At 36.1% G+C, this 26,101-nt stretch overlaps 1 protein-coding gene across 1 annotated transcript in view; it reads right to left on the bottom strand.

Annotated features, from left to right (window-relative positions):
• DDX60 (DExD/H-box helicase 60) overlaps nucleotides 1-26,101 on the bottom strand; it is a 41,839-nt gene that overhangs the window by 5,266 nt on the left and 10,472 nt on the right. Inside the window, exons 11-32 of the mRNA XM_054382870.1 lie at nucleotides 25,757-25,872; nucleotides 23,694-23,845; nucleotides 22,455-22,707; nucleotides 21,456-21,619; nucleotides 19,288-19,440; nucleotides 18,209-18,358; nucleotides 17,031-17,150; nucleotides 15,633-15,728; nucleotides 14,802-14,917; nucleotides 14,139-14,275; nucleotides 13,850-13,959; nucleotides 13,644-13,748; nucleotides 13,429-13,557; nucleotides 12,544-12,671; nucleotides 9,937-10,095; nucleotides 8,809-8,953; nucleotides 7,635-7,787; nucleotides 6,387-6,491; nucleotides 4,904-5,104; nucleotides 3,717-3,821; nucleotides 2,363-2,501; nucleotides 1,573-1,694 (exon numbers count right to left, since the gene is read on the bottom strand). Of these exons, the coding sequence (XP_054238845.1) occupies nucleotides 1,573-1,694; nucleotides 2,363-2,501; nucleotides 3,717-3,821; nucleotides 4,904-5,104; nucleotides 6,387-6,491; nucleotides 7,635-7,787; nucleotides 8,809-8,953; nucleotides 9,937-10,095; nucleotides 12,544-12,671; nucleotides 13,429-13,557; nucleotides 13,644-13,748; nucleotides 13,850-13,959; nucleotides 14,139-14,275; nucleotides 14,802-14,917; nucleotides 15,633-15,728; nucleotides 17,031-17,150; nucleotides 18,209-18,358; nucleotides 19,288-19,440; nucleotides 21,456-21,619; nucleotides 22,455-22,707; nucleotides 23,694-23,845; nucleotides 25,757-25,872 (3,058 nt within the window). The remainder of the gene's footprint in view (nucleotides 1-1,572; nucleotides 1,695-2,362; nucleotides 2,502-3,716; nucleotides 3,822-4,903; nucleotides 5,105-6,386; nucleotides 6,492-7,634; nucleotides 7,788-8,808; nucleotides 8,954-9,936; nucleotides 10,096-12,543; nucleotides 12,672-13,428; nucleotides 13,558-13,643; nucleotides 13,749-13,849; nucleotides 13,960-14,138; nucleotides 14,276-14,801; nucleotides 14,918-15,632; nucleotides 15,729-17,030; nucleotides 17,151-18,208; nucleotides 18,359-19,287; nucleotides 19,441-21,455; nucleotides 21,620-22,454; nucleotides 22,708-23,693; nucleotides 23,846-25,756; nucleotides 25,873-26,101) is intronic.

Below are 26,101 nucleotides of genomic sequence, written 5' to 3'. Positions count from 1 at the left end.
AATAATATTTTTCCTCTTGGAATTCTTGCCTGAAACTGGCCATACAAATGTTTTAATCTGGAAGGTGTTTCCCCAGTTGTTCCAGCCACAGCTGTGTCCTCAAAAATTTTAAGGCTTTGCATAAAAGAGCACATTACAAACGTTTCATTTTCTGTCTGTGCCCATGTTTGGTTAACTTCACAAATAACTAATATTAATGTTCATCCTACTAATATCCCATTTTTGGAAAATGCTCTAAGCCTACAGTGTCATTTACCACAGAGCTTGCTAGCATTCCTCTGAGTTGTTAGTATGTGACACAAAAAGCTAGAGCTCATTAGATGGAAACAAAATTCTATCAGGGTGAGGAGAAGAAAGTATATTGCTATTTGGGGAAGAGATGCTTGAGTTGTGTAGTATAAAGAAATGGTGTGTCATTTATAGTTCTAGATTTTGCAGTATCACAACAGTAACTGTATAATCATCTGTCAGCACTGAAACAGACTTGAACAATCTGGTACTTTTCATTCAACCCGATACTCAACTGCTACTTCTGTGGTTAAATCGAGGCTTCTTTATTTTAATCCACTAAGTATTTTCTTCATTATTCCAGCTACTTGTATTGCATGTAAGTGGCAAGGTTCTGGCAGGGTGTGGGGCAGTTCAGGGCTGGCTGCAGTGAAAAGAGGCCAAGGGCTGCCATGTCACAGACACAGTCAGTTCCAGTGGCCCCATCACAGGACAGAGCTGAGTTCAACATTTCTGTGAAAAATTATTTAATATCACACAAGCAGAGTGAGAAGCAACAGTGTAAACACCAAGGTCAGAACAGGAGGGGAAGGAGGTGCCTCAGGTGATGAAGTGTATGCAGTGGCAATTCCCCTGAGTCTGTAGAGGAGACCACAGGGGAGCAGAGATTTCACTTCAGTTCTGAGTGAAGAGGACCATACCAGAGCAGATACCCACACTGGAGCCTGTGAAGGATCCCTCACTAGAGAAGCTGATTATTTCCTGAAAGAACTATAGCTAACAGAAGGCACACACTGGAGCAAGTTTTTCCTGAAGGACTGCAGCCCACAAAAAGGATGCACACTAGAGCAGGAGTGAGAGGTGAGGAAGGAGTGGCAGAATGAGCTGTCAAGCACAGACCACAACTCATTTCTTATTTCCCATTAGCCCTGCCCTGCTTGGGGTTGTGGGTAGATAAAGGAGTCAGGAATGAGAGTAATGTTGAGCCTGGAAAAAGCAGGGGGAGGGAGAAGGTGGTGTCAAAATTTTTATTTTTTTGTTTCAGCATCAAAATTTGTTTTAATTGGTAACTAAGTAATTTAATTTTCCACAAGTTGAGGCTGGCTTTACCCATGATCATAACTGGTAAGCAATCTCCCTTGACCTGTGAGTTTTCCATCTTTTTTTCTGCCCCATCATATTGAGACAGAGAAGTGGCTGAGTAGGCAGCTACCCGCAGACCCACCAGGATACTGTATGTACCATCCAAAATGATGTTATTTTAACTTTTAATTGACAACAGAAAACAAGTTCATTGGAGTGGTACATAATGTCAGTTACGGTAAAGAGCGATGCTTTCTCTACCTTTGACTGGCAAAATTTGTATTTGTATTTCCTGGTGCAGGCTGGAAGATATTTTCTCCCAAACAGGTTTGCTAGAATATGCACTAGCCTTTCCAGGACATCTTCTGAAAAAACAGTTGTGCCTATAATTGAAACAAAAAGTGCTTAGGTTAAATATGAAAATACTTTTTAAAATAAAATTGAAAAAAAAATCACTTAAAATAAACAGCTTATATTCAGGAGATGCCTTTCCATCTGACATTGTCATGACAGAGGTTATGCAAAACTATATTGGATAATGATCAGCTCATTACATACAAAAGAATCTTGTAATTAAGCAAGAACATATGGTAATATGTACAAATTAATAGTGTATTCTTCTAAGTTCACATAGTGCAGCACATGCCAGTGCACAGAATGGATTTGACTCATGTAATGAGAATTAATAGTACTTAAATCTTTTCAGATTTATAAAGAATATTCAGAGCCATCATCTTATATGCTACACGATTCAAACCTTGGTCTGCAGTCAGAGTTACTAATTTTTGTATGTATAGCATTCTTTTTTACCTTATCAGATTGTTTCACAAATAATAAATTTAGGTGTGCATTGCAATGTGTGCATTGCGATATGCATGCACTGGCTTTCTCAGACAGAAATAATACCATATGCAGGGTGTGTAGAGGCAGAGGCCAAGAATATGACAATGAAGACTAGGCAAGCAAATGTGGCACCCAGAAAACTGAAGAACTGTTTTAAGTTACAGAGCCTGGCACAGACTGCAGTTAAGATGTATGGAATGTTATTTACCTTTAATTGGCTGGCATAATTTGTGGAATAATCCTTTTGTAAGAAAGCTCACTAAAACAAAATTTGAAGGTTCATGATAGAACAAGTGTGTCACAAGTCCAGCAAATCCTATGGGGTTACCTTCTTGATCCAAGTAGCCCTATGTAATTTCAAAGCGAAAACAAAGCAAGACCTTAGTTGTGAAAGATGGACACGGATAGGTCAAAAACACTAAAAGGTGTCATTCAGAATAGTCCCTCAACTTAATGTATAGGTACCTACTGAGACCATTCAATTTCCAGCGACAGGCCTTACCAAAAAACAAGCCACCAACTATCTGAGTATTTCCATGGGAGGTCTTCATTTCCCTATGCAAAGCATGAATCTTGACTTCATAGTTTTAGTGCCAGTTTAGATCATGTTGCAAATGAAAAGTGCATACAGTCACCGAAGTAATATTTGATGCAACTTTAATTTTAAAAAAGCTATTAGCCCAAATGTTTGATGGGATAAAAGCACAGCAAGCAGTGATCTGTCAGTGATCACTCTGTATCATACTCTGTAAAAAAGGAGGGAGTATCCAGAGAATCATTATGTATATGGATGCCCCTTTTTTATATACATTACCCTAGGAAAATTATCAGAGACAGGATACTAGATATGTGGGCCAAGTTTTGTCCAGTTCCTATGCTTACTGTAACTTTTTGGAAATGTTATTAATCTCTCTTGGTCATATTCTTCTCCTCAATAGGAGTATCAAACTCCTAGTCTCACACAGAAGAGGCACCCCCAGCAGAGCAGGCAGATGTTTTGGTTAGGGATCCTATTAGGAGCAGGACTGGGAAACCTGGGTTAAAATGACTTGTTAATGTAATCACATTATTGGTGACTGGTACTGCCTCTAGCCCTGAGCTGTAAGTCAAAACAGAGTCATGCTCAAAAATTTTCAAAAATGGTATCCATCAAATTGAAGCTATTACTGTGGAGAGAGACCTCTAATTTTCAGTCTTCTCTAAGACCCACCTCCTAATTTATTTATTTTTTGTTAAAAATACAGTTTCTCCCAGCACTTTGGAAATTAACTCACCCCCAGTATGTTTTAAGACCCTATCAGTTTACACACATGAATTTTCATATACAATATAAATGCTCAAATTTTGCTTTCCTAATGAATTTACAATCATATAGACCATGCCATATGACTTTCCCTATAGAAACATTTATAGCAATTTTATCTGTTTCTCAATACAAAAGAAATAGCCTATTGCCATGGAATATAAACTACATGGCTCTTTAAATTAAAGCATACTAGCACAAACAAATGAGAATCTGTATATATAAGCACTACCCTTCATGAAAATGAGCTAAAACCTACCTCCTTGATAAGAAACTGCAAGGAAAACATAAAATAAATTTTTAATATTTCAGTGTATCTTTCTTTCCTGAATGACATCAGTGAGTGCTTCAACACTGACAATGCCTGGTCAAAAAAAATAGGAAGAAAGAAAATAAAAAAGAACAAATTAGAAATCCAAGGTCTTGTTGATATTGTAGCAAGCAAACAAATGTAATATCCAGCTTTTATGCTTTGTTTCATCAACTGGCTTTCAGAGTAAAAGTGTTGGGTGAGGGTTACACATTGTATTTTTATGTAGAGTGAATACCTAACTACTTGGAAACACTTGTGAAAAGTTTATCCTCTGTCAGACATGTATTCATTTTCTTTCTATTCATTTGTGCTTATAGTAAGGTTTTTAAAGTTAATTACATTAAATTCATATAGTGATCTAAAAGATAAGAATTTAAATATCATTAAACTAAACCCAAGAAGTTTTGAAATTAGTCCTCTAATACTATTTTAGTATTTAATACAGAAGTTTGCCAATTTACTTTCTTATCTTAAGAAGACTTATGCATTCTTATGCTTTAGGAAGACATCTATGCATTCAGTGAGTCCTTGAAAATAAACGTCTATACGCCCAATTGGATGTTAAAATTCAGATCAGATGGATGCAAGAGTTCCTTAATAATTACAAGATGAGATCTCTGACCAATTTGTAACCATGGGCATGTTTTTTTCACTTAAATCACTGCAGTAAATGGCAAGAATAAGATATCTCTTGATTCCAGAGAGTTAGTATGTGGATTGAAATGAGTGAGCAATACATAGAATTTTCTCATTGTTTCCCCTGAGACAGGATTCCACAGCACCCCTCTTCCCAGTGTGTGTTAACCTTTTTCTCAAATAAAGGTGAAATTTCAAATATTGGAAGACATTCTGATTTTCCAGGTTGATGCAAATATTGCCTAGAACAAGTCACTAAAAATACCTTCCTGATAGCAGCATTCATTCTGATGATAATATTTATTGCAAAGAATAAATGCATGAAAAAGCACATGACAATACTGTGGAGAAGATGGTACAGGTACTAGAAGCAGTACAGCAGAGTACGCAGTTTCATTTGGAGGCAGATTGCTTCCTTCTAAAGTTCATATCTTTGTGGTCATTTTAAGGAGACATCATAATTTAACTTAATTGCTTTCAAGAAAACAATACTAAACCTTTGCTCTGGCATCTGCTTTGTCATCAGCCTTTGCAGCCAACAGCATGAGTCTCAGTATTAAGGAAACGGTCAGAGGAAACTGGCCTTTCAGCTGAGGTACGTTGGACTTGATAAGTCTTTCAACTTTGGGACATGGAATGTTGTAGAAGAACACATTACCAATCATATCTTGCCCTCGTCTTCCAGCACGTCCTGACATCTAAAATATAATATTTAATAATTAATTATGAAAATAACTATATATAAATTTTAATATCAAATATACCTAAATTGTATATACTGGTACCATCTATGCAGTCTTAATCAAGCATTTATGACAAATTCTTAAAACAATGTGTGCAAAATATGTTGTACCTCAAATATAGCTGGTTTACAAGTTTGGTGGGTTTATTTACTTCTTAAAATACAAACTTCCTAATTTGATAGAAGACTTTAACACTGGCTAAGATGGTTAGTTTCATTCACATTATCTTTTTAACATTTATATTTCTTCGAGGTAAGCTTTAACTTAATTTATACCTATATACTACCTTTGTTTTCAAGTTACATCTAGCTATAAATTATTTCTGGGCATACTTGAGTCAGAGACATTTACGGTATGAATAAAGAGCAGAGAATATGAATAAGGAGTACAGAAAATCATCTTATGGATGTATTCCCTTGCTTGGGTCACCTCTTCTTGGTAAGGTCCGTTGTGGGGACTTGCCAGATGGTGTGACAAAGCTGGAGTCATATCATTTATGTGAAGTGGAAGGTTGATGCACGTAGGTCCAGTTACTGCACAGAACCACTCACACTGATAGAGAGCTGGCTGCCAGATGATGTCATCAGCTATATCTGGCCTACATGACCTCCTGAACCATATGCAAGCTGGCAGTACTACATAAAAATATAGGTTTGAAAAGTAGTACAAGAACAGGAAACAGGAGTGAATGATGAGATTTGGGATAATGAAAATGAAGAGTCTCTTAGCCCATCCAGTAAGTTGTGCCATGACTAGAAGCACTCTACTTCATTGTATTTGCAATCTCATCTACTAACTGCTGTATTGCGTTGTGTGGAGTGCCACTTCGATGATGAAAGGAACTCAAATGTGCTTTTAATTCAGTGAGTAATTTTTCTTGTCCTCATACATCCCCACCGTATGCTCCTATAGCATATTTTTCACACATTTGTAAAACCCTGGCTAGAACAAACAAGAGCTTTTGTCTTTCTGGCTCCCATAATGGCAAGCTGAATCTATGCCTTTAATTCACTGAGCAACTGTAATATTTTCATTATTGAAATAGGTCTCTTAACTGCATACATTATTTGTGGGCTGGCAGTTCTGAAACATGAGTAAAATAACCTTAGCTAAAGCTATTATTGTCACCAAAATGAACAGCTAAAATTCAGGACATACCTAGAAGTATATGTAAAAGAAAAGACTTATTTTCTAAAGTTGTGTGTGATGACAGCTAAATGTGTACTATTTTCTGTACCTGTCTGTAATTTAGGGCATCTAAAAAGATTGAATCTTCAGCAAAGACAACAGATCTACATGGCATGTTGATTCCTAAAGCAAGTGTTGAAGTAGCCGTAACCACCTATAAAATACCAAACATGAGTATATCTATTAGTAAAGGCAATATCCAATTTTAGAAAAAACACCTGTAATATCCTACTTAAACCATAACAGGAATTTTATTATAACTTTTCATATAGCTAAACCTTAGCTATGAAAATACACAAATTTCACTCTTTAGTGAAATGGCCATTGCATAGCCATTTGCATAGCCATTGTATGTGCATATTAAGAAACAGTACTTTGGCTACAACCCCGTGCAACAGTACAGGTTTGGAGAAGAGTGGATGGAAAGCTGCCCAGCAGACAAAGACCTGGGGATACGGGTCAACATTAGTTGACTATGAGCCAGCAATGCACCCAGGTGGCCAAGAAGGCCAACAGTATTCTGGCCTGTATCAGGAGTAGTGTGGCCAGCAGGAGTAGGGAAGTGATTGTTCTCCTGCACTCAGCATTGGTGAGGCCGCACCTCAAATACTATGTTCAGTTTTGGGCCCCTCACTATGGTGAGTTGCTGGAGCATGTCCAGAGAAGGGCAACAAATCTGGTTGTCTACTGCATACGTCTTAGGAGGAGCAACTGAGAGAACAGAGATTATTTACCCCAGAGAAAAGAAGGTTGAGAGTAGACCTTATCACTCTCTACCTGAAAGAAGGTTCTAGTGAGGTGGGTGTCAGTTTCTTCCCAAGCAAAAAGTGATAGGATGAGACAAAATGCCCTCTAAATGTGCCAGGAGAGGTTTAGGGTGGGTATTAGGAAAAATTTCTTCACTGAAAGGGTTGTTAAGCATTGGAACAAGCTGGCAAAGGATGCAGTTGAGTCACCATCCCTGCAGGTATTTACAAGACATGCAGATGTGGCACTTAGGGATATGGTCTAGTGGTGAACTCAGTAGTTTATGGTTGGACTCAGTGATCTCAAGGATCTTTTCCAATTTAAACGATTCTATCATCCTATGATATACTAATCTGAAGGATGGAATTTCTTAGTCAGAAATAGGGTTCTATAGCTATCAGTTCACCCAGTTTACATTATTTGTTCAAAAACCTTCCTGTCAACGTCTTTTAAATGAGCATGACTCAATGCAATATATATTTATGTCTGGTTAAAGGTACAATGTATCTTTAATATAAAATTTTAAAAGAACTGATCCCAGTTGACCAACCTTGATATATCCCATCCTGAAAAGCATCTCCACTACTTGTCTTTCCTTGGCAGTCATATTTCCATGATGAAAACCAATGCCCCTCAGTGCCATGCTTTGCTGCAGATAACGTCTTCTCTCAAACCTAGCTCGATGAAAAATCTTCTTAAAAGTCTACAAATAAAAATAAATGGTAAGTATTAACCACAACCAGGTGCTGTTAATGAAATAAAAGTCTTCTCTAATGACGTTCCAAGCACTACAGAGAAACGTAACCATTTATAATTTTTAGTCAACCTGAAGCCAAAAGTACACAGCTGGATGCAAGAGGTCCTTTCCAACCTCTGATATACTGTGATACTGTGAGTATGTACCATTAATAGCTTTATTATGGCAACAAACCCACTTCCATACACTAGAAGTGTAACCACTAAAGGTGATTTTGTCACCTTTGCAACAAATGTCATTACAATAGCATCAACTGTCATACCATGCAGCTAAATGAAACCATGCAGACATGGCTATCTTGCATGTTTGTGACTTTCTTGCTCAAACCATGGTCTTATGACCATGTACTGTATTCCACTACCACAGAATAAATTCCTAAGTAGCTTCATGAAGCTGATACATTTTGCCTTTGTTGTCATCCCTGCCCAGTACCACCATCTCATCTCACAACACAGCTAGAAGCTTCCCTTTCCCAAACTCAGAAATAGCATTGAATAGGGACTAGAAGTTCTAAAGCCTGCAATAATTCATTATTTCATATTTTTACAAGATATGAAGGGCACAAAAATGTTTCAGTAAGTACACAAGGGTGCTATATAGCCTATGCTAATGACTCAGAAAAAATAGGCGTTCAAGGTCTGAATAAAGTCACAGAACTGTACTGCTGATAACTCTTGGAAATGAATTAATGGTAGCATACATTTCAGGACTGCTATCACGAGGGAAAGTCAACATCTTTTTTGGTAGCAGAAAATTGCCCATACGTCTCAAAATTAAAGTTCTCTAAGTCTGATATCTGGAATCAAATTTTAATGGAAATATTAAGAATGTTTCATGAAGTCAATGCATACTGTTATGAAGTACAGCTGCATCACACACTATATGCTTTTACGTATTTATGCACAAATGCATTCATTTTAGACACACAAAATCAGAACCATACTATAATTATCAGTGAACTACTTACATCTTCATCCACTGCTTTAGGATCAGCATAGCTACATGCAGAAGGGATAGCAGTTAGCCTGTCAAGTCTTTTTTCTAACTGTTGTTTTGTAGTCACAAGAAGTTCCATGTTTTCCATTTTACTAGAGTTCAACTTTTTCATATTCCTGTACAAAATATACAATTAAAAATATTATTTCTGTAATTACCATATGTTTATCAATTTCAAAATACTCATTGTGTACTGAAAGAGACAGACTTATTCCCTTTTGAACTCCAGGTTCAAACATGTAGGTAGATCAGTTAACGTAAATTTGCTGATAATGCCAACTGCTTCATTTTATCATGCTTTTATGCAAAACGTAAGTAATTCTGGAAGAAGAGAGGAGGAATTTTGGTGGTACACTAACATGAAGGAAGCAACCGTAAATACCTTGCTTAGCAAAGTAGAAAACTAACATTGCACAGCAGAAGAATCAAAAGTGAAAGAGAAATGTGGTGTATTTACTGTCAATAATGCCTGTTAGAATTTAAGATGGGATTGGAAGAAGAGAAGGGAGAGAAAACTACTTAGAGGCAGATTTTCAAGATATTTCTGTCTGTGTCTAAACTCTGGATTTTCAAGTTCTAACTTGCTACTACTATTAAAGGCAAGTAAGTCCATTCTTTCATGATATTTCCAAAGAATTCACTACCAGTTTTCATGATTAGGAGGACAAACCCATGATGCTTCATATTCCTGATAATCATGGTAACTACAGCCATATTTCACTACCAAATGCCTCATAAAAATCCATAGTCTATGATCACAAAAATCAAAAAAATTCAAGGTTACAGTGAAAAAAATAACAGCATAATCAGAGGAAATGGCTTCAAATATTCAAAGAACACCTCACCAGTCAGGTGAACCCATACTTCAGAGACCTGTCTTACACAATAGCAGCAACACTTTTTCTGTTCCCTGACTACATACTCGGTACTGCTGATTGATACCTGCCATACAGCTGCTTCTCCTGTGAGAGCTGTTAGAGCACAGAAGAACAGGGACTACATTCTGCAAGTCGGCTAATGTGCTGCTGAAAGCTACATTCCCAAGGAATAAGTTGTCACAATATACAAGTTTTTAATAACACATTATTATAATACTTACTGAGGACAGAATTTTGTTAGCGTCTTATTCACTTTTCTTAGTTCATCCCTCAAATGTTCTTTTTCCCTCTCAGTATTAGGATCTTGTTTGCTTCTTTGTTTTCTCAGCAAATTGAGGAATATATTCTTGGCTGAATGTTCCACTAAATCCACATTAAATCTTTAAGTAAAAAAGGTACAATATATATGTTAGGTAAACTCTATTTAATATTGTTTGTTATTTATATGCAGCACTGTTACAATAATATTTATTGAGCCTTATCATCTGTCAATAGTTAGAACATAATCATTAGAAGCATATCCCCACTCTACTTCCACATCATAGTTCACGTTCACTTTTAAACTGCTATTATCGATTATGCCAATAAATTATCTAGATCAAGTATGCTCAACTCTTATCTCTCCCTAATATGGACACTCACACACACAGAAAAAGTTTAATCTTTGTAATTCTCCTCAATTACTCAGCTGAGCTTAAGAGCCTTTCTTAGTCTTCTACACAGCTGTTCTACCTCATAGCTTTTTCAGTATTGGATTATTTGGAGTTTAACTGGGACAGAGATTTCTCCAACTTCTCTTTCAAAAACTGGGTTTTTAATTCTTATTGCAGTAGGCAGATCTTGTTAACTCACACCATAAAAACTGTTGGCAACATATGGGGTGAGGTTGTATCCTAGTCCATTAGAACAGTCATAAATCACTCAAATCTGGCAGTCACCAACAACAGGAAAAAAAATGAAGGACTTCACCCTTTTATCCAAAAAGATCAAATACAAGTACTAACGCTAGCAGGTAACTTCTTAAGCTTTTCACATTTCCATGGATGACAGAGCTCAGTAACATTTGTTTGCCATTTACCCTTTTCCCCTGCCTTTGAAGCTCAGACTGTATGACTTCATTTCTCTCTGCCACTGAGTTTATTTGGCTGTAAGGAGTACTGAAGTGGTGCCAACCCTTTCTTTCCCTCAGTGGCTCTAAGAAAAGGAAAGTGAATTTTAAGTACTCTTTTTTCCTACAACTAATGCTGCAATAGCCATTTGGCTTCTACACCTGCTATCCCAGGAGTCCCCATTAGTTCCACACTAACATAACACCATGCAGGATGACTGCTTTGCGGCTCATTCATCGATACGTCTGGGAGAAAAAGCTTACTGGTACCAATCTACTACTCCAAGTCACTGTCGACTGCTTGTGATGGTTACTCACACCCTTCATTTTCATCACAATTTCTCACGACTGGGACATTTAATTAGACATTCTTAATTATTATTTTTTTTAATCTTGTCCCTTGACTGACTACAAAGACACTGGGGAGGTCTACCAGGTACTGTTACACTACAGGTAACAGATTTCTGCAATTCATCCCCCAGCTTGACACCACTAGGGTTCTGCTTCAGTGTTCACCGACCTGGCATGTGTTTTTGTCTCACTATGATATTTTATCAATCATCTAGAATATTCATATTCTACTTGCAGTCTCTTGTCAGAGTCATAAACCACCAAGAATTTTTAAGGACTGTTATCATTTCAGAATAGATGAGAAGAAGACACTTATCTGTCTGCCCTGATGAGAAGCACCTTGGAACTTCCTACTTAGCACACCTAAATGATGTTGCAGTTCATACAGCAGCTCTGAAATGGTTATTTGCAGGAAATACAAATATCTAAACGTCCTTTTGAAAGCTGTTAGTTTCAGTTTGAAATCAGCCACAACATTAATATATTGTCACCAAGAAATAAAAAGATAAATAATTTATCAGTAACTAATTTGAGATGTGCCATCAATATGTATATTCACTTTTTGCTTCTTCCTTTCTGAAGTCCTTTCAGAAATACCTTTTTGTCAGTATCAGTCATGTGTGAACTGAAATGGCAGTCTGATATAAGGAAGGACAAGGCTTCATACTAAGACAACTTTAGAACTTTAAACAATTGTTCCTATTCCAGTGTTAGACAACTGTTTACTGATAAGCAGCTTCTTTTTATTATAACATCCAGCACTGAGGGACATGCCTACTTTACTAATATTAGCAATATCACTGAGAATAATGGCATTGTCAGTAGCCTCAAAGTGGTTAATTTTACATTGTGTAATTGCATCTCACACATATGTAAAACTGATTGATGCATGTCACTGTATGTCTGATGAAACTGCTAGAGGCTATGAAATGAAACCATCACCATGTGGCAAATATCCACATTAACAGAACCTTATTCCAGCCTTTTCCCTAGCAAAGCTGCCTTATATATACCATTTGCACTTCTAATTAAACATAAAGCATTAAACACTTTCCACAACTGTTCCCCAGTGTCCCCAGGGGTAAAGCAACTGAGACTCTGCTTCTCATTATAATATAATGCAATTTCTTGTAGTTTTCTCAGCCAGCATGCATGGATTCTATCCTTTCCACAGTTTTATTTCAGCTAAACCTTTAGTACCGTAAAGATGGTACTAAACATGGCTTGATAGAGCTTTCACTCTTTTTAAAACAAAGGCAACATATACCATAGAAATGGCATTTGCCAAGCCATATCCATGTTTACATTCAATGCTAATTTTTCTGAATATAAGCAATACACATATAATGCAAGAAAAATAAATACTTACATAAAAAATATGGCAGGCAACTTATTCATCTCATGTAATTTATCAACAAAGCGTGGAAAATTATTCCACTTCTCCAGTTCTGAGCAATCCACAGGTTTTGGCTTAAGGTGCTCCAGTAGCTCATTCACCTAATCAAATTAGTATTATTGCCAAGATTTTAAAGGTGGAAAGTTCGGGCTGGAGACTAACAAATATAAATATTCCATTTTCCTGTGCCATCTGCTATCAGCTCAATTTGTTAAAATCATTCAGAACTGCAACAGTCACATAGAGTAAAAGGTCTGCAGGCTATCAACTGACTTTGATAAGAGCTCAAAATGCAAATTGTTGTACCATTCATGGTTACCATCACTGTGAAGATAAAGTATTACTAACACACTGATTATATTTTCACATTTAAGTATCATATTTCAAGAAATTTTGGGGTTTCCTCCCACATATTCCTTATTTTTTCCCTTGCCCATTCACTACCACCTCATATTCCTTTTTATGATATAGGAATAGGTGGCTTGAATTTCTTCTCATTGCTTTAGTCTCTACCAATGAGAAGCAAAAGAGACTTAGTCTAAAATAGCAGAGCAGAGGTGCAATATTCTCATTAATTGTGGGAGGTACTTAAATGAATCAAGAATTATAATATCATACCAGTGTCAGAAGTCTGATTCCCAGTGAAGTTTTTGAAAATACCACCTTGAAAATGCTTATGTAAACGCCCAAATTCATGCCTCTCTTTCAAGTACAGCACCAGGTTAAAACTAATACATAACCATGGGAGGAGCAACTTGCATAATAATTTATTACAGAGAACTATTATATAGCTTGAATATATAATTATTATTATATATTCAATACAGTCTTTGAAAAGTGTCCTGTAACAAGTGTTACCTTCTGCCTTTGGCCAAGCACAATCCATTTGCATAGTTCCTCCTTTAGTTCTTGTTCATATTTCCTCACATCTGCCTTTTTGATTACTACCTTATTCTTGAAAAAGATAAACTCTTCAGGATCCAGTTCCTGGAAAACAGTATTAATATAAAGCACTGCGGTACTTTGTTATCTGTTTATTTTGATATCTTTTGCACACCACTATGTAAACACACCTGTGCCCTTGGCCACTCTTGCCAGACTTTTACCATTATGTCATAAAGTTGGATGCTCTCTCGTGGAGACAAGGAAAGATCTGAAGGAAAACCATAATTCTCAATCTGCAAGGAGTTTAAACAAAAGAAAAATAATCATTTTGATGGAATCCATGTTGCTTAAATGTAACAGTTGCTAAGCAATGTGACATCAGTATTATGCTTACGTGATTGACTGTTAATACAGCACATGGATGATAATGTTCAATGATAAAATCACTGCCCTTTAGAGAACACACATACTTTTCCAAATCATTGTATCTTTCTTCATACAAAACTGTGAAGAGACAAAAATGCTGTCATGATGCACTTGTTTTTTTTTTAAAAAGCAAGAACTTAATCCTTCGATATTTATTTTTAAGTAACAGTAAAAACTAAACCAGAATAAGCTTACATTCACAATGATTAAAACTTTTGCAGAAATATTTCTTCAGTACAAAATACTCCGATACACACCTAGCCTAACACGATAGGATTTCTTCTGTTCTCGTACTTTTCGTTTCACTTTATATTTTCTTGTGAAGTTCATTTCAGAGCTTTCTTCCATTGTATTCTCAGCACGTTGCCAGTACCTTTTCACAGACTGTAACCAACTTCAGTACAAGAATAAAATAAAAATACGAGTTATAAATATATTTTAAGAAAATTCCTACAGCTATGATAGATTAATAACCACAATCTGCTCAACTTCTCTTACAGAATTTCCAGTCCATTTCTCACTATCTTCATAGCAATTTTCTCCAGATTATGCCAGGGTGCAAATAAAAAATTGAAATAGCACCATTATATATAAAAATACAGCGCAGATGCCGTTATGATTAATGAGGGACAAGTGTGCTTATTTGGTTTTGCCAAGTCGTAGAGAAGGTAAAAAACCTTCTAAATTCCTCTGCACAGCTCAATTATAGGGTCTGAAGGAACAGTAGTGTCATTCTCAATACAGAGTTAAGAGTTACAGTATTGTTTCGTGTCAGCTGGGGGAATTGTGTTAGCACAATACATATAGCAGTATAACTCCAAATCAGTTGTCTCCTAATAGCAATTGACTTGTCTATGTAAAAAAAAAAAAAATACATTCAATTAAATGTGCCCTTGGGGGCAAGAAAATTCCATACATACTCTGTTAGGTGTTCCGGGTTACTGACAGTAGCAGAGAGCGCCAAAAATGGACATCGAATTGTTACCAAAAGGTGCTCCCAAACCTCTGCTCCAATTTCACTACCAAGACAATGGACCTATGTTTTTGGGAAAAATTATTAAAATAAAAGAAGAATGGCCTTTATCAAAGTGCACTTGTAACAGAAGTTGGCTTGTGCTTTGCAAGAATCAAAAGATTGTCAAGATCAGTATCAAATAAATCTTATGTTGGAGCAACTGACCATGAGATACAAATCAAACATCCAGTAAATCTCTCTCCAAACTTTACTGAACAGTAAATTAGTCTAACTTTCAATACTAGATTTACTGACTGTACCCTAGATACAAACTAGCATCATTAATACATTTTTTATGCAAGAAAGAATACAGTAGAAATTTTTAATTTAGCAAGATTAATAATTTAATTTTTCCCCTAGAAAAACTGACAAATCCTGTATGATGTGAAATGTGTATCATCCAAGTGTGAAATACTCTCTTTGTGCCACTGAGACTACAGTGGCAGATTTTAGTTTTTCAGTTGACTGGCTTGAGAGAAATAAAGAAAGTTCCTGCTGTCTTTGACTGACCTGTATGTCCTCCTAAGAACTATGAGAGTTTTAAGTTCTTTTTCTGGAGCAGATAAACATTATCCGTGGACAGGAAAAAGCATGTAAGACTGAAATAATATTTCTGAAAGTTGAGGGATTTTTATTAGCAATAACGTATGTACTGAAAAATTGAACCATTAGCATTTTTCCAGAAGTGGTTTTTTTTTAATATTCATTATATTTGTTACCATTAAAAGATGCCTACCTCATCAAATATAACATATTGTATCCGTTTGGTCCATTTCTGGCAACGAGGAGACAGCATCAAAATTTCTAAACATTGAGGCACGGTCACTAGTATCTAAGAAAGGTTTGCAAAGCATTATTTTTAAGTAAACTGACTAATCAACTACAAGTAGATTCAGCATTAAAAAAAATTAATATACATGTATTTAAAAAATGAATTAATGATTTGTCACTACTATCTTCAAGAAGGGCAAGAAAAAGGCCCCAGGAAATTGCAGGCTGGTCAGCCTCATTTCGTTCCTTGGGAAGGTGATGGAGCAACAAATCCTGGAAATCAATTCCAAGCACATACAGAATAAGGAGGAGTATTCAGCATGAATTCACTAAAGGTGACTCTCAAATTCTATGATGAAATGACTAGACTGGTAGATTAGGGGAGAGCAACAGATGTTATTGTCAAAAGACATTTGAAGAAATTACCAGTAGGATCCTCACAGAGAAGCTATTAAGTATGGGCCAGATGAGCATACAGTGAGGTGAATTAAAACTAGCTGGAAGGCTGGGCCTAGAGACTGGTGATTAGCGGTACCAAGCCTAGCTGGAGACAGTGTACCGCCAGTGGTCAATGGTGGGTCTGATTCTGTTTAATATCTTCATTAATGATCTGGATGATAAGAAGTATACCCTCCACAGGTTAGCTGATAATACCAAACTGGGAGGAGCAGCTGATTACACCAGCAAATCATGCTGCCATCCAGAGGGATCCAGGCAAGCTGGAGAACTCCATGAAGTTCAATAGGGGTATGTGAAAAAGAAGAATCCCACTCCACAGTGTATACTGGGGACCATTCAGCTGGGAAGTAGCTCTGCAAAAAAGGACCTCAACATACCTGTGGCCATCAAGTTGAACATCAGGCATCAATATATCCTTGTGGAAAAGAAGGCTTAATGGTATCCTGGGCTACACTAGAAGGAATGTGCCCAGGAAATCAAGACAAGGGATCCTTCCTCTCTTCTTAGTACTGATGAGGCCATACCTGGGGTCCTGTGTCCAGTTCTGGGATTGCCATTACAAGGAACAAAAGCCTAGTTGACTTCTAAAGTAACTACAATAGTGGGCAAGGGAAGAGGTACTGCTGTATTCTATTAGGCTTCTGTAAGGCACCTGCTGTGTGCTGGCAACCAAAAGATTTCAATGTTTTTTCTTTTAATTAGAGCAAGTAATCAACTGCATACCCCTTAAGGGTGAGTAGGTAAGGTTTTATGCCATAGACTGAAAGGTTCTGTTGAACAGTACAGGTACACATAGATTTTTTTAGTAATGGTACAACTGTTACATTAGAATTCACATTTTCAGAAGCCAAATGGAATACAGAAGTCATTATTACTATGTGTTAAAACATCCATTAAAATATACCTGAGAATTCATTACATCACTCCTGTAATCTCTTGTGAAGACACCACACACTGCCAATCCATCCGGAAGTTTCTTGGTGAATTGTTTGTATATAGTTGCCACCACTTGGTTTACAAGAGCCTGAAATAAAGCAGGTCATCAACACAGTTAGACAATGTGTATCTGAAGGTGCATGATATTCCAAGAAACATAAAAGTATTTAATTTTGTCAATTATATTAATGCACTAGAATGTAATGTACTGTGTGATATGCTATTTAATCTACTTGTGTTTCAATTATAATCAAATGCTTTCAAATAAATTGAGTGTTGTGTAAATTCAGTTTTACTTTAGCAATTCTCTATTTTAACTTTTTTCAAAACAAAAAACCAAATCACATTCTACTGCACCTACAAGTACTTCAATGATCTCAAATTTCTGTGGCTACAGGCATTAAAAACATTTCTGCACCCAGATCAATATTCAAACGATAAGATTAAAAACATTCCTGCACCCAGACTGATATTCAAATGGTGAGATGATTTTGATGCCCAACCTGAGTATAACCACATAAAAATTTGGTTTACACACAGAAAACAGTCCATAACGATTGCTATGAATAATAGCACATACAATTAACTGTAAAAAAATCATATAATTGAACATTGAAATAAGTTTTATGAGAAATCAAAACATTGTGCCTCAGCACTTAACTCAGTTTTTAGCTATTAGGATAAATCTCTTATTAAAATTAATAAAATACCCTATTGCCTAGATTTTTATGTTTTCTTTTGAAACATCTAATAGTGAACTCAATGAAGAAAAAACAACCGGAGATGACTTGCTTGGTCATTGCTCTGTTCTAATATTACTTTCAGCACGTTGGTAGGATTTAGTACTTTCATCACTTTCCTAACATGCTCCTTAAAGCACTTTTGTGTGCATTAGTGTTTCTGACCTCAAATTAACTGTACAGATATTAACAGAGAGAAATTTTAAATATTTTAAGATTTTTTTGGTGAACAAGCCATTTGTAATAAATGTAAGTGTAAACCAGAATGTAACGATTCCATTTCTAACAAAAAATCCAAAATGTTAATCAACTAAATTTGCATAACAAGTTACCCAAAATATTTCAGAATCATATTGAGACATATCATACTCATACATACTGAATATGTCATAAGATTCAGCCTTACCTTTGTAGGAGCAACATACACAACTACTCCTTCATTGCTTGTTTTCAGAACTTTTTCCATGCAGTAGTATGATGCATATGTCTTTCCTGATGAAGTGGGAGCAACGATCACTGCAGACTCATTATTGTCTACAGCATCAAGAAGCTCTCTCTAAGAGAAAAACAGTTAACTACATCAAAAACATGTCCTGAAGTTCTTGGTGAGTAAACCAGGTCTTCCAGTGAAAACATCTGCATTCTTTTCTAATGGAAATATTTGGAACTACAAATTGTAACTTAAATTTCAATTATTTGATCACAGATAGTGCTACCATAACATTCTGAATCCAAAACTTGACATTTTCAAATTAAAAAATAAAATCAGTTAACTCAACAGTGGATCATTTAGTTCCCAAAACTTCATTATTTTATACAATGCAACATTTTTTTTCTTACACTATATTACATCAATACTGAATATATCTCTCTTCTGCTTCTAGCAAACAGTGTTCATTAATCTGTTTTCTTCCCAATTACTGTCATCCTCCTTGTGCTCTCCCACCCTACATATGGCTGTGAAATGATGGGAAGAGGGGTGCAAAACAGGAAACACAAATAGTAGCAACACTGTCTTTCTCAATCAGTACAAATGCCAAGTTCCAAGCTGATTTTCAAGCAAGTGGCTCTTCTGCAGATAAGGACATGCAAAGCAGCAAATTTGATTTGTTTCCCCAGTCCAGTAATACAAAAATCTGAGTATGGGTGATTCTTTAGGGACAAATGAGAGGAAATGAAGATTCTCAGATTATCTAGATGGGGTGTTATCACCATCAAATGTAGTAACAAGCAGTGAAATCCCATTGACTCAGAATTTCTTATGTGAAATTCCTTGGTCCAAGCTCTTTATAGAAAAGCTCTCAGTGCAGAAAGAGCATGGAATACAGTCCAAAATAATCGATTGAATCTGTTAAGCATATTGCAAAATTTGACTTGTTAAATAACATTACTTTTAACAAGTAGTAATTTTTAATGGAAAATTTAAAAAAAAAAATTAAAAATCAAAGATCGTTTCTATTTACTTTATGCAAAAAGTTTCATTACCTGCCACGTGTCTGGTATGAAATGTTGCACCCGAGGATCTGGATCACTTCTCTCTTCTCTGAGCAAGTAATAATCCATGTATTGTAGCTGAAAGCGAGCTGGACTCACTTCGATAGCATATTTGCTTATATTTTGATCATTACTTTCTCCTACCTATAAGGTCAAATGAAAACTCAAGGTTGTTTGAAAGCTAGTGAGAAATAAAGAAAATGGCACATGCTTTGCACTGAGGAACTCTGCAAACTTTGAAAAACATGAAAGTGCGGGTGATTTTAAATAATTTCTTGCAGAAATTGACACCACATAACCTTATGTTATGCTTGTATATCTACAAGGGAGGCTATGCTCTAAAAAGAATGTCTTTTAGAGCCAGTGCTGTTGTTTTTTTTGTCAGAAGACCTAACAAAACTAGCTAGTAGGCAAAGCTCAGTCTTTTCAAGCTACTGCCTTCCAAAGCCTTCTTATCCTACATTTACGTCTCTTTTCTTCAACCTGCCCTGACCCTTTCTGCAATGAATCACAGGTATAAAAGGAAATGGAATATAAAGACTGAATGTGATACCAAATTTTGTAAAGCATTGCATTTTGAAATAGTGCCTTAGGGTACTAACACATACCAAATTTAATGTTTGTGGACATATTTGCTTACAACGTGATCCTGAAAGTTGTAGAGAAATGCATTACCTGCTGCTATACATAGTAGATGATTAGAAAAAATTACATAATAATTTAGGTTGTCAGGGATGTCTGGATGCCAATTAATCCAACTCAGTGCCAGAAGCAACTGCAATTAGATCAGGTCACTTTAGCTGAGTTCAGTTGATGATGGAGATTGCACAATTTATACAATTTCTTAAAATAAATAAATTCCAGTTATTCATGAACCTTTTAGTTATTTCTAAAATTCTCTCAACTTTTCAAAATTAATAAGCAGAAACAAGTAGCTGCAAAAGCAAAAGTAGGTCCAAAATGCACTGATTGATTTAGAGGCCTTCTGAGCAAGACATTAAACCTGCCAAAATACCCTTTCTATCACCATAAACCTTCCCAATGGACCTTTGGAGAACCTTGGATCCTACAATTCTATTTTCTGAAATGTAATGCACCAAATACCTCTACCAAAAACTATTAGCCAAGAGCAAACAATCATCATATGCTAGCTGGATTCACTTAGAAAAAAGAGACAATTTCCACTTTTCAATAAAAAGAAAATTTCATGCAAAACAATCACTTCCTCTCTCATCTTAGTCCTGATTCTAAAGAAAGGATAATAAACTTTCCATAAGTAAGCTTCCAAAAATTCCTAATTCTCCTGTCTGAAAAATGGGACATTGTTGTGACTGATGGTTCTTTTACAGTTCCTTGTAACCTTCCTTCCTTTTGCTATTGACTATATTCTTGTAGGCTGTGAGCTATACCATCCCTGTTCTGCCTGACCACCACTCTAGTATCCCTTCTGTTTAATGATATCCCATCTACACACAAAGGTATCACATTACTCTACATTACATTAGCCAGTGCGCAAGTTGCTAACATGCAGAAAAGGATAAGGGCAATCCATACAGAAAGTATTTCAGGGGCAAATTCACTGCAGATACTAGTAGTCTCATCTGTGCTAGGAAGGATGAGCAATTAAGTATCTGACGCTGTTTCCTTCAAGGTGATCAGTAACATCCCGTAACAACAAAGGTAGTTTTCATCCACCCCTGCAGTCTCCAAGATTTCGTTTTCTAAAGTAGTACATTTGAGTCTGTTAAAAAGCAGCTGCTCATCACTTAAGCTTTTAACAGTTGTTTTTAACACACAGACATCAGCTGATGTGATGAATTGAACAGTAGGCACCTCTAAAAGATGTCTAAGGCCTCAGGAAGATGTATAACAAGCAAATCAATCTTGGTACAGATTTCAAATGGTATCTTTGCAGCCATATACAGTTCTCTTTACTGAAGAGGAAGTGGCCTACTGTATCATCTAGCCCTCACATCAAGCAGGGAAGAAAGAAAATTAGTATCCAAAGGAAAACCAGACAGTTCAAAACCCTATGATGCAATACAAAACAAAAGAACCTCAACAAAGAACTTCTACACACTATTGAATGCTCAAGAAAATACTGTTGATATTAGCTACACATCCAGCTACAGGAGAATCATTACAGCCTGTAAAATTACCTGGCCAGATAGAGAGCATGCCAAATTCTTAAATCCAAGAAGTCTTAGATATGTGGTGAGCTTTTGAAGATGTGGTTTCTCCAACAGATCTTGATATTTTTCAAGGAGGATATGAATTCTCCTCATGACCTGAACAGCTTTGCTTAAGTCTTTAGATTTATTACCTTTAAAAAAATAAGCCTAGTTATTTGAGAGGTATTATATCATTTGGAGTATTTTTAGAACAGACCTTACCCGTCCAACCACATTTATGACAATATAAAAATGTGTTTTATCTAAAGGCAAGTAGATGAAGATAACCCACCCTCCTGTGATCTCTACAAGGAATGCCACTGATGACCAAGTACCCAAGTGCTTATATCTGCTTCTGCACACTCAGACACAGAAAGAAGTCATACTGAATTATGTACAGTAACTGAGCTCTCTCAATGCATATTTGCCAACTCGCATTCTGAGCTCTGTCAATTTACATTTGCCAACTCAACATTCACCACACATTTGTTGCTCAACCTTACTAGCAACATTATTTCACTCCAGCATTTACAACACTCCTCAACACAATCAGAGCAGTGTGTTTGGACCACCATGGCTGAGGGTATGGATTTAACAAGTTAATTCTGGTGAAATAGGAGGCCACAGTAGCACAGATTTCTCTGCAAATGGCCATCATCCAAACTTTGTGTTAATCACCTCATCTAATTAAACAATCCACTGTAATTTTAGTGTGTGTGACACAATCATTAAAGGTCTATACAGTAAAATAAATTATTTATATATACGAAATATTTACAAAGCAGAATTTCACCACATATTTTATGTGGTGGATCCTGAAATTGTGAAAGGGGACCAGAGCCTGTTAATTCTCAAAAACACCTTTCATGCTCCTGGAACAGGGCTGTATTCATATGTTTTTATTCCAGCTGAGAATGGCCAAGTCATTCACTCTGATGGTTAAAGGGAGTTGAAGTAGAATATTGAACATGAATTTGGTGACCATACCTTGCTTTCTGCAGTGTTCCTTCCACACTTCCAAGCAGGCAGACAGTCCTGTCATTTCTACGCTGAGCTTTACAGATTTACTTTTAAGAGTTTTGAGAAACTTCTCCAACTTATTTATTCCAACAGTCAGATTTGCTTTTATTTCCTTTTCAGTTGGTATACACAAGGCTTTCCATTGCTCCTGCTCTTTGTTTTCTTCTTTAGCTTGTAGTCGCCTGTTGTTTTCCTCTACAATTGTTTCAGCTTTAGTTTTCTACCCAATAAAATAAAGATATTTAGAACTAACCACCATTATGTACAAGCACAATCTGGAAAAAGCTAATCCATAAATTCAATCGCAGCAGGTGCCTTACATTTTTTAATTTGCATGATGTACTGTGTTTTGGGAATTGTTTTAAATAATACTTCATTTTGAAGGAGATACAATTTCTGTTGTTCTACAATACATGCTGTTTAAAAAAGCTTCCATAAGATTCATTTAAGTCAGTATTAAGCTTCACAAGTAGTATTAAAAAAATAAATAAAGCAGATGTCTGAAAGTTAAATTTAATGCTTTTTTACGTGGATAATAGTAATTCTGGTCACATTGAGATGCCTTGCACTAAGTTAAACAAAATTAAGATTTCAACCTTACTTGAAATTAAATTATTTTATATACATACTTTTACAGGTAATTCAAGAGTCTGTGATCTGTAATCCAAAGAACAGTCTGTTATGAAATACTGCTCAAATTGCCATGGCTCAGTATTGTTCCTGAGTATGCTAGTACATGCTACATAACCTGTGGTGTCTGGCAATATTCACACTGTTAGGATTAATTGCAGTATCTACAGATTTTATCACAGAGAATGTTTCCAAACAGTGCAAGGAAATAGATACATTAATAATGTTTTTTTTCCAGTATTTCTCAATAGTTTTTTGAAGTAAAATTAAATTAATGAACTCCAGTTTCCTTCACTCTACATTTAAAGTACTGGCCACGAGGCTTCACAGAGTCCATATTTACTAACTTTATTTACTTATGCCTGTTAACGCTCATCAGTATTCCTAGAAACAAAAATACTTTTGCCAGCTAGCTCATTAAATTTGAGGTACAAAGGCAATTCACATTTTTACATTTCTTCACCTGAAAACTACTAGCACATTCAGAATGTAAAACTTCAGCTGTGAGACTCAGTAGAAATTCTTTCCTGGAAAACAGAAAAAAAGGTTTGGAAAAAGCAACTTGAATATACTCACATGCTTATTTTGTGGTTTTTTGACAGCAGCATTAGCATTCCCTGACACATCCTCTTGAGGTACAATAACTTTTGAAGTGGTATCTCCCAAAGTACTTCCATAAAAATGCTGAAAAGTCTGTAACTTTTGTATTTGTTTTCTTTCTTCTGCAGCTTTGGATTTTGCTACAAACAGACATAATTGATTACAAAACACTGTGAAAGAATCACAAAATAATCTATTTCCAAGAAAAGACACCTGGGTAACAGATAAAGTTCCTAAAAATTCTTCATTGACCTAAAGGCCAAAATCACATTTTCAAAGAGGCTGGCTACTAAGATTCAATAAAAATGGACAATACTTGGAATTATATTTGAGACAGGCTCAAATTCAAGCTACTTTAGGCTCATATAAAAAATATTGGAAAATTTAACAAGCAGGAAGCCTAGAAAGAAATTGTAAATGGTTTGAGCGAAGCACCTAGGCTTCTTACACAACCCATGAAAATGGGAATAAGTCTCCCCAAGGAAATTCAGATCATCAGGAAAAGACTTCTTTCCCCATGAAAATAAGCGTCTGGCATCAGCACATGAATAAATTAAGTTGCTGGAAGAAGGAAGAAGCTACTAAACTGAGCATATGGATACTTCTACACTCAAGCCTAGGTATTTCTGTCTGTCCTAAAATCAAAACAGTTAGTCAATTTCTGAGTGCAAAGTCCCATTTCAGAAGACCTTTCTGGTTTTGACAAAACTGAGATAACAGATGTCAGCACTGAGAATACTCATGCACACAAGGCAGAGAGAGGGCCCACTCTTCAACTGTAGTGGACATTAACCTTCAACTCCAACATTATGGAAGGTGTTCTAGCTACTATTGTACAGGTTATGCTCTCCAAAATTCCCACTGAAATCACAGTGCATGAAATAATACAAAAAATCATCCAGTCAGAAAGATAAGCAGAAGGAACCATAGTTACATAGATCAAGCTGTGCAAAAACCACATTCCTAAGTCAATGAGTGAAAAACAATATACGTCGTATCAGTAATCCATGACCACTCAACTCATGGTAGCTTTTTCACAGTTCAATTCTCTGTGATGCAACAGATGAAGGGAACATAGTGGGATTTGTTGTCCAAACTGTTGATAACACAAGGGTGTTCAGTTATGGCTGAGTGGTGCTTACAAAGAGTCAAGGCCTTTTCTGCTACTCACACCACCCTGCCAGAAAGCAGGCTGGGAATACACAGGAAGCTGGGATGGGACACAGATGGGACAGCTGAACGCAACTAATCAAAGGGAGGTTCCATACCATATGATGTCATACTCCACAACAAAAGCTGGGGAAGAAGAAGGAAGTGAAGGTATGTTCAAAGTGATGGCATTTTCCCAAATAACTTGTTACACATGATGGAAGACTGCTTACGTACATATGGCTCTAGACATCTGCCTGCCAATGGCAAGCTGTGAATGAGTCCCTGATTTTGTTTTGTGTGCACAAATTTTTCTTTACTTATTAAAGTCTCTTTATCTCGACTTACAAGTTTTCTTGCTTTCACCCTTTTGATTCTCTAACGCTTTCTGCTGGGGTTGGGAATAGTGAGCAAGTGACTGCGCGGTGCTTAGTTGCCAGCTGGGGTTAAATCACAACTCTTTTATTTCTTACTTTAATTCTGTTCTCAAAAGATAAGATTGGCTATGCATGCACTATCAAACATCTGTGCAGATTTTGCACAAGTATGGATATTCTTACTAAGCATTATCCAAACTATATATTTAAACATTAAGCTGCACATGTACATACAGCTTGCTTATACAAATGTGTGCAGGGCTTTACAAGGAAAAGAATGTATCATGAACATCTGACCACAAGCACTCATTCTGTTACACTCATTAGATCTATTTAAGACAATAGAAAATGCGTACACATAATGCACGGGCATATCAGTATGTATATATAATTAAGCTATTATGATAACTCTAGTTTGACAAGTATTTATACTGATACTTCAAAACCATGATAACCTTTTCAGTAATATTCTAGCCAACACAGACAGACAGATTTCATGTTAGTTTTTCTTACTATCGGCATTGCACGGTACTCGCTCATATTCCTCAGTCAAAGTTCTGTCAGAATGCCAGTGACGAAGCTCATCAAATTGCTTGTATTTATTAAGAGAAGTAACTGCAGGATCATTGCTGAAATATAGAAACATGAAAGCAGAAATTTTAAATGTTTTCTGGAATCTCCAGCAAAATATTCAAAGCATTCAAAAAGCTGAGTATTTACCAAAACACAATTTTATTGTGGCAGTAAACCAACACAGGTTTTAATTCTATTCTAAATATAGCATGTCAAGACAGATTCCACCTTTTTTCAGAAAGCATTACTAAAAAACAAAGTAAAACCTCATTTTTCCACTTATTT

The sequence above is a fragment of the Indicator indicator genome, chromosome 8 (assembly GCF_027791375.1).
Source record: "Indicator indicator isolate 239-I01 chromosome 8, UM_Iind_1.1, whole genome shotgun sequence".
NCBI lineage: Eukaryota > Metazoa > Chordata > Aves > Piciformes > Indicatoridae > Indicator > Indicator indicator.
This window is presented reverse-complemented; position numbering and strand designations above follow the sequence as displayed.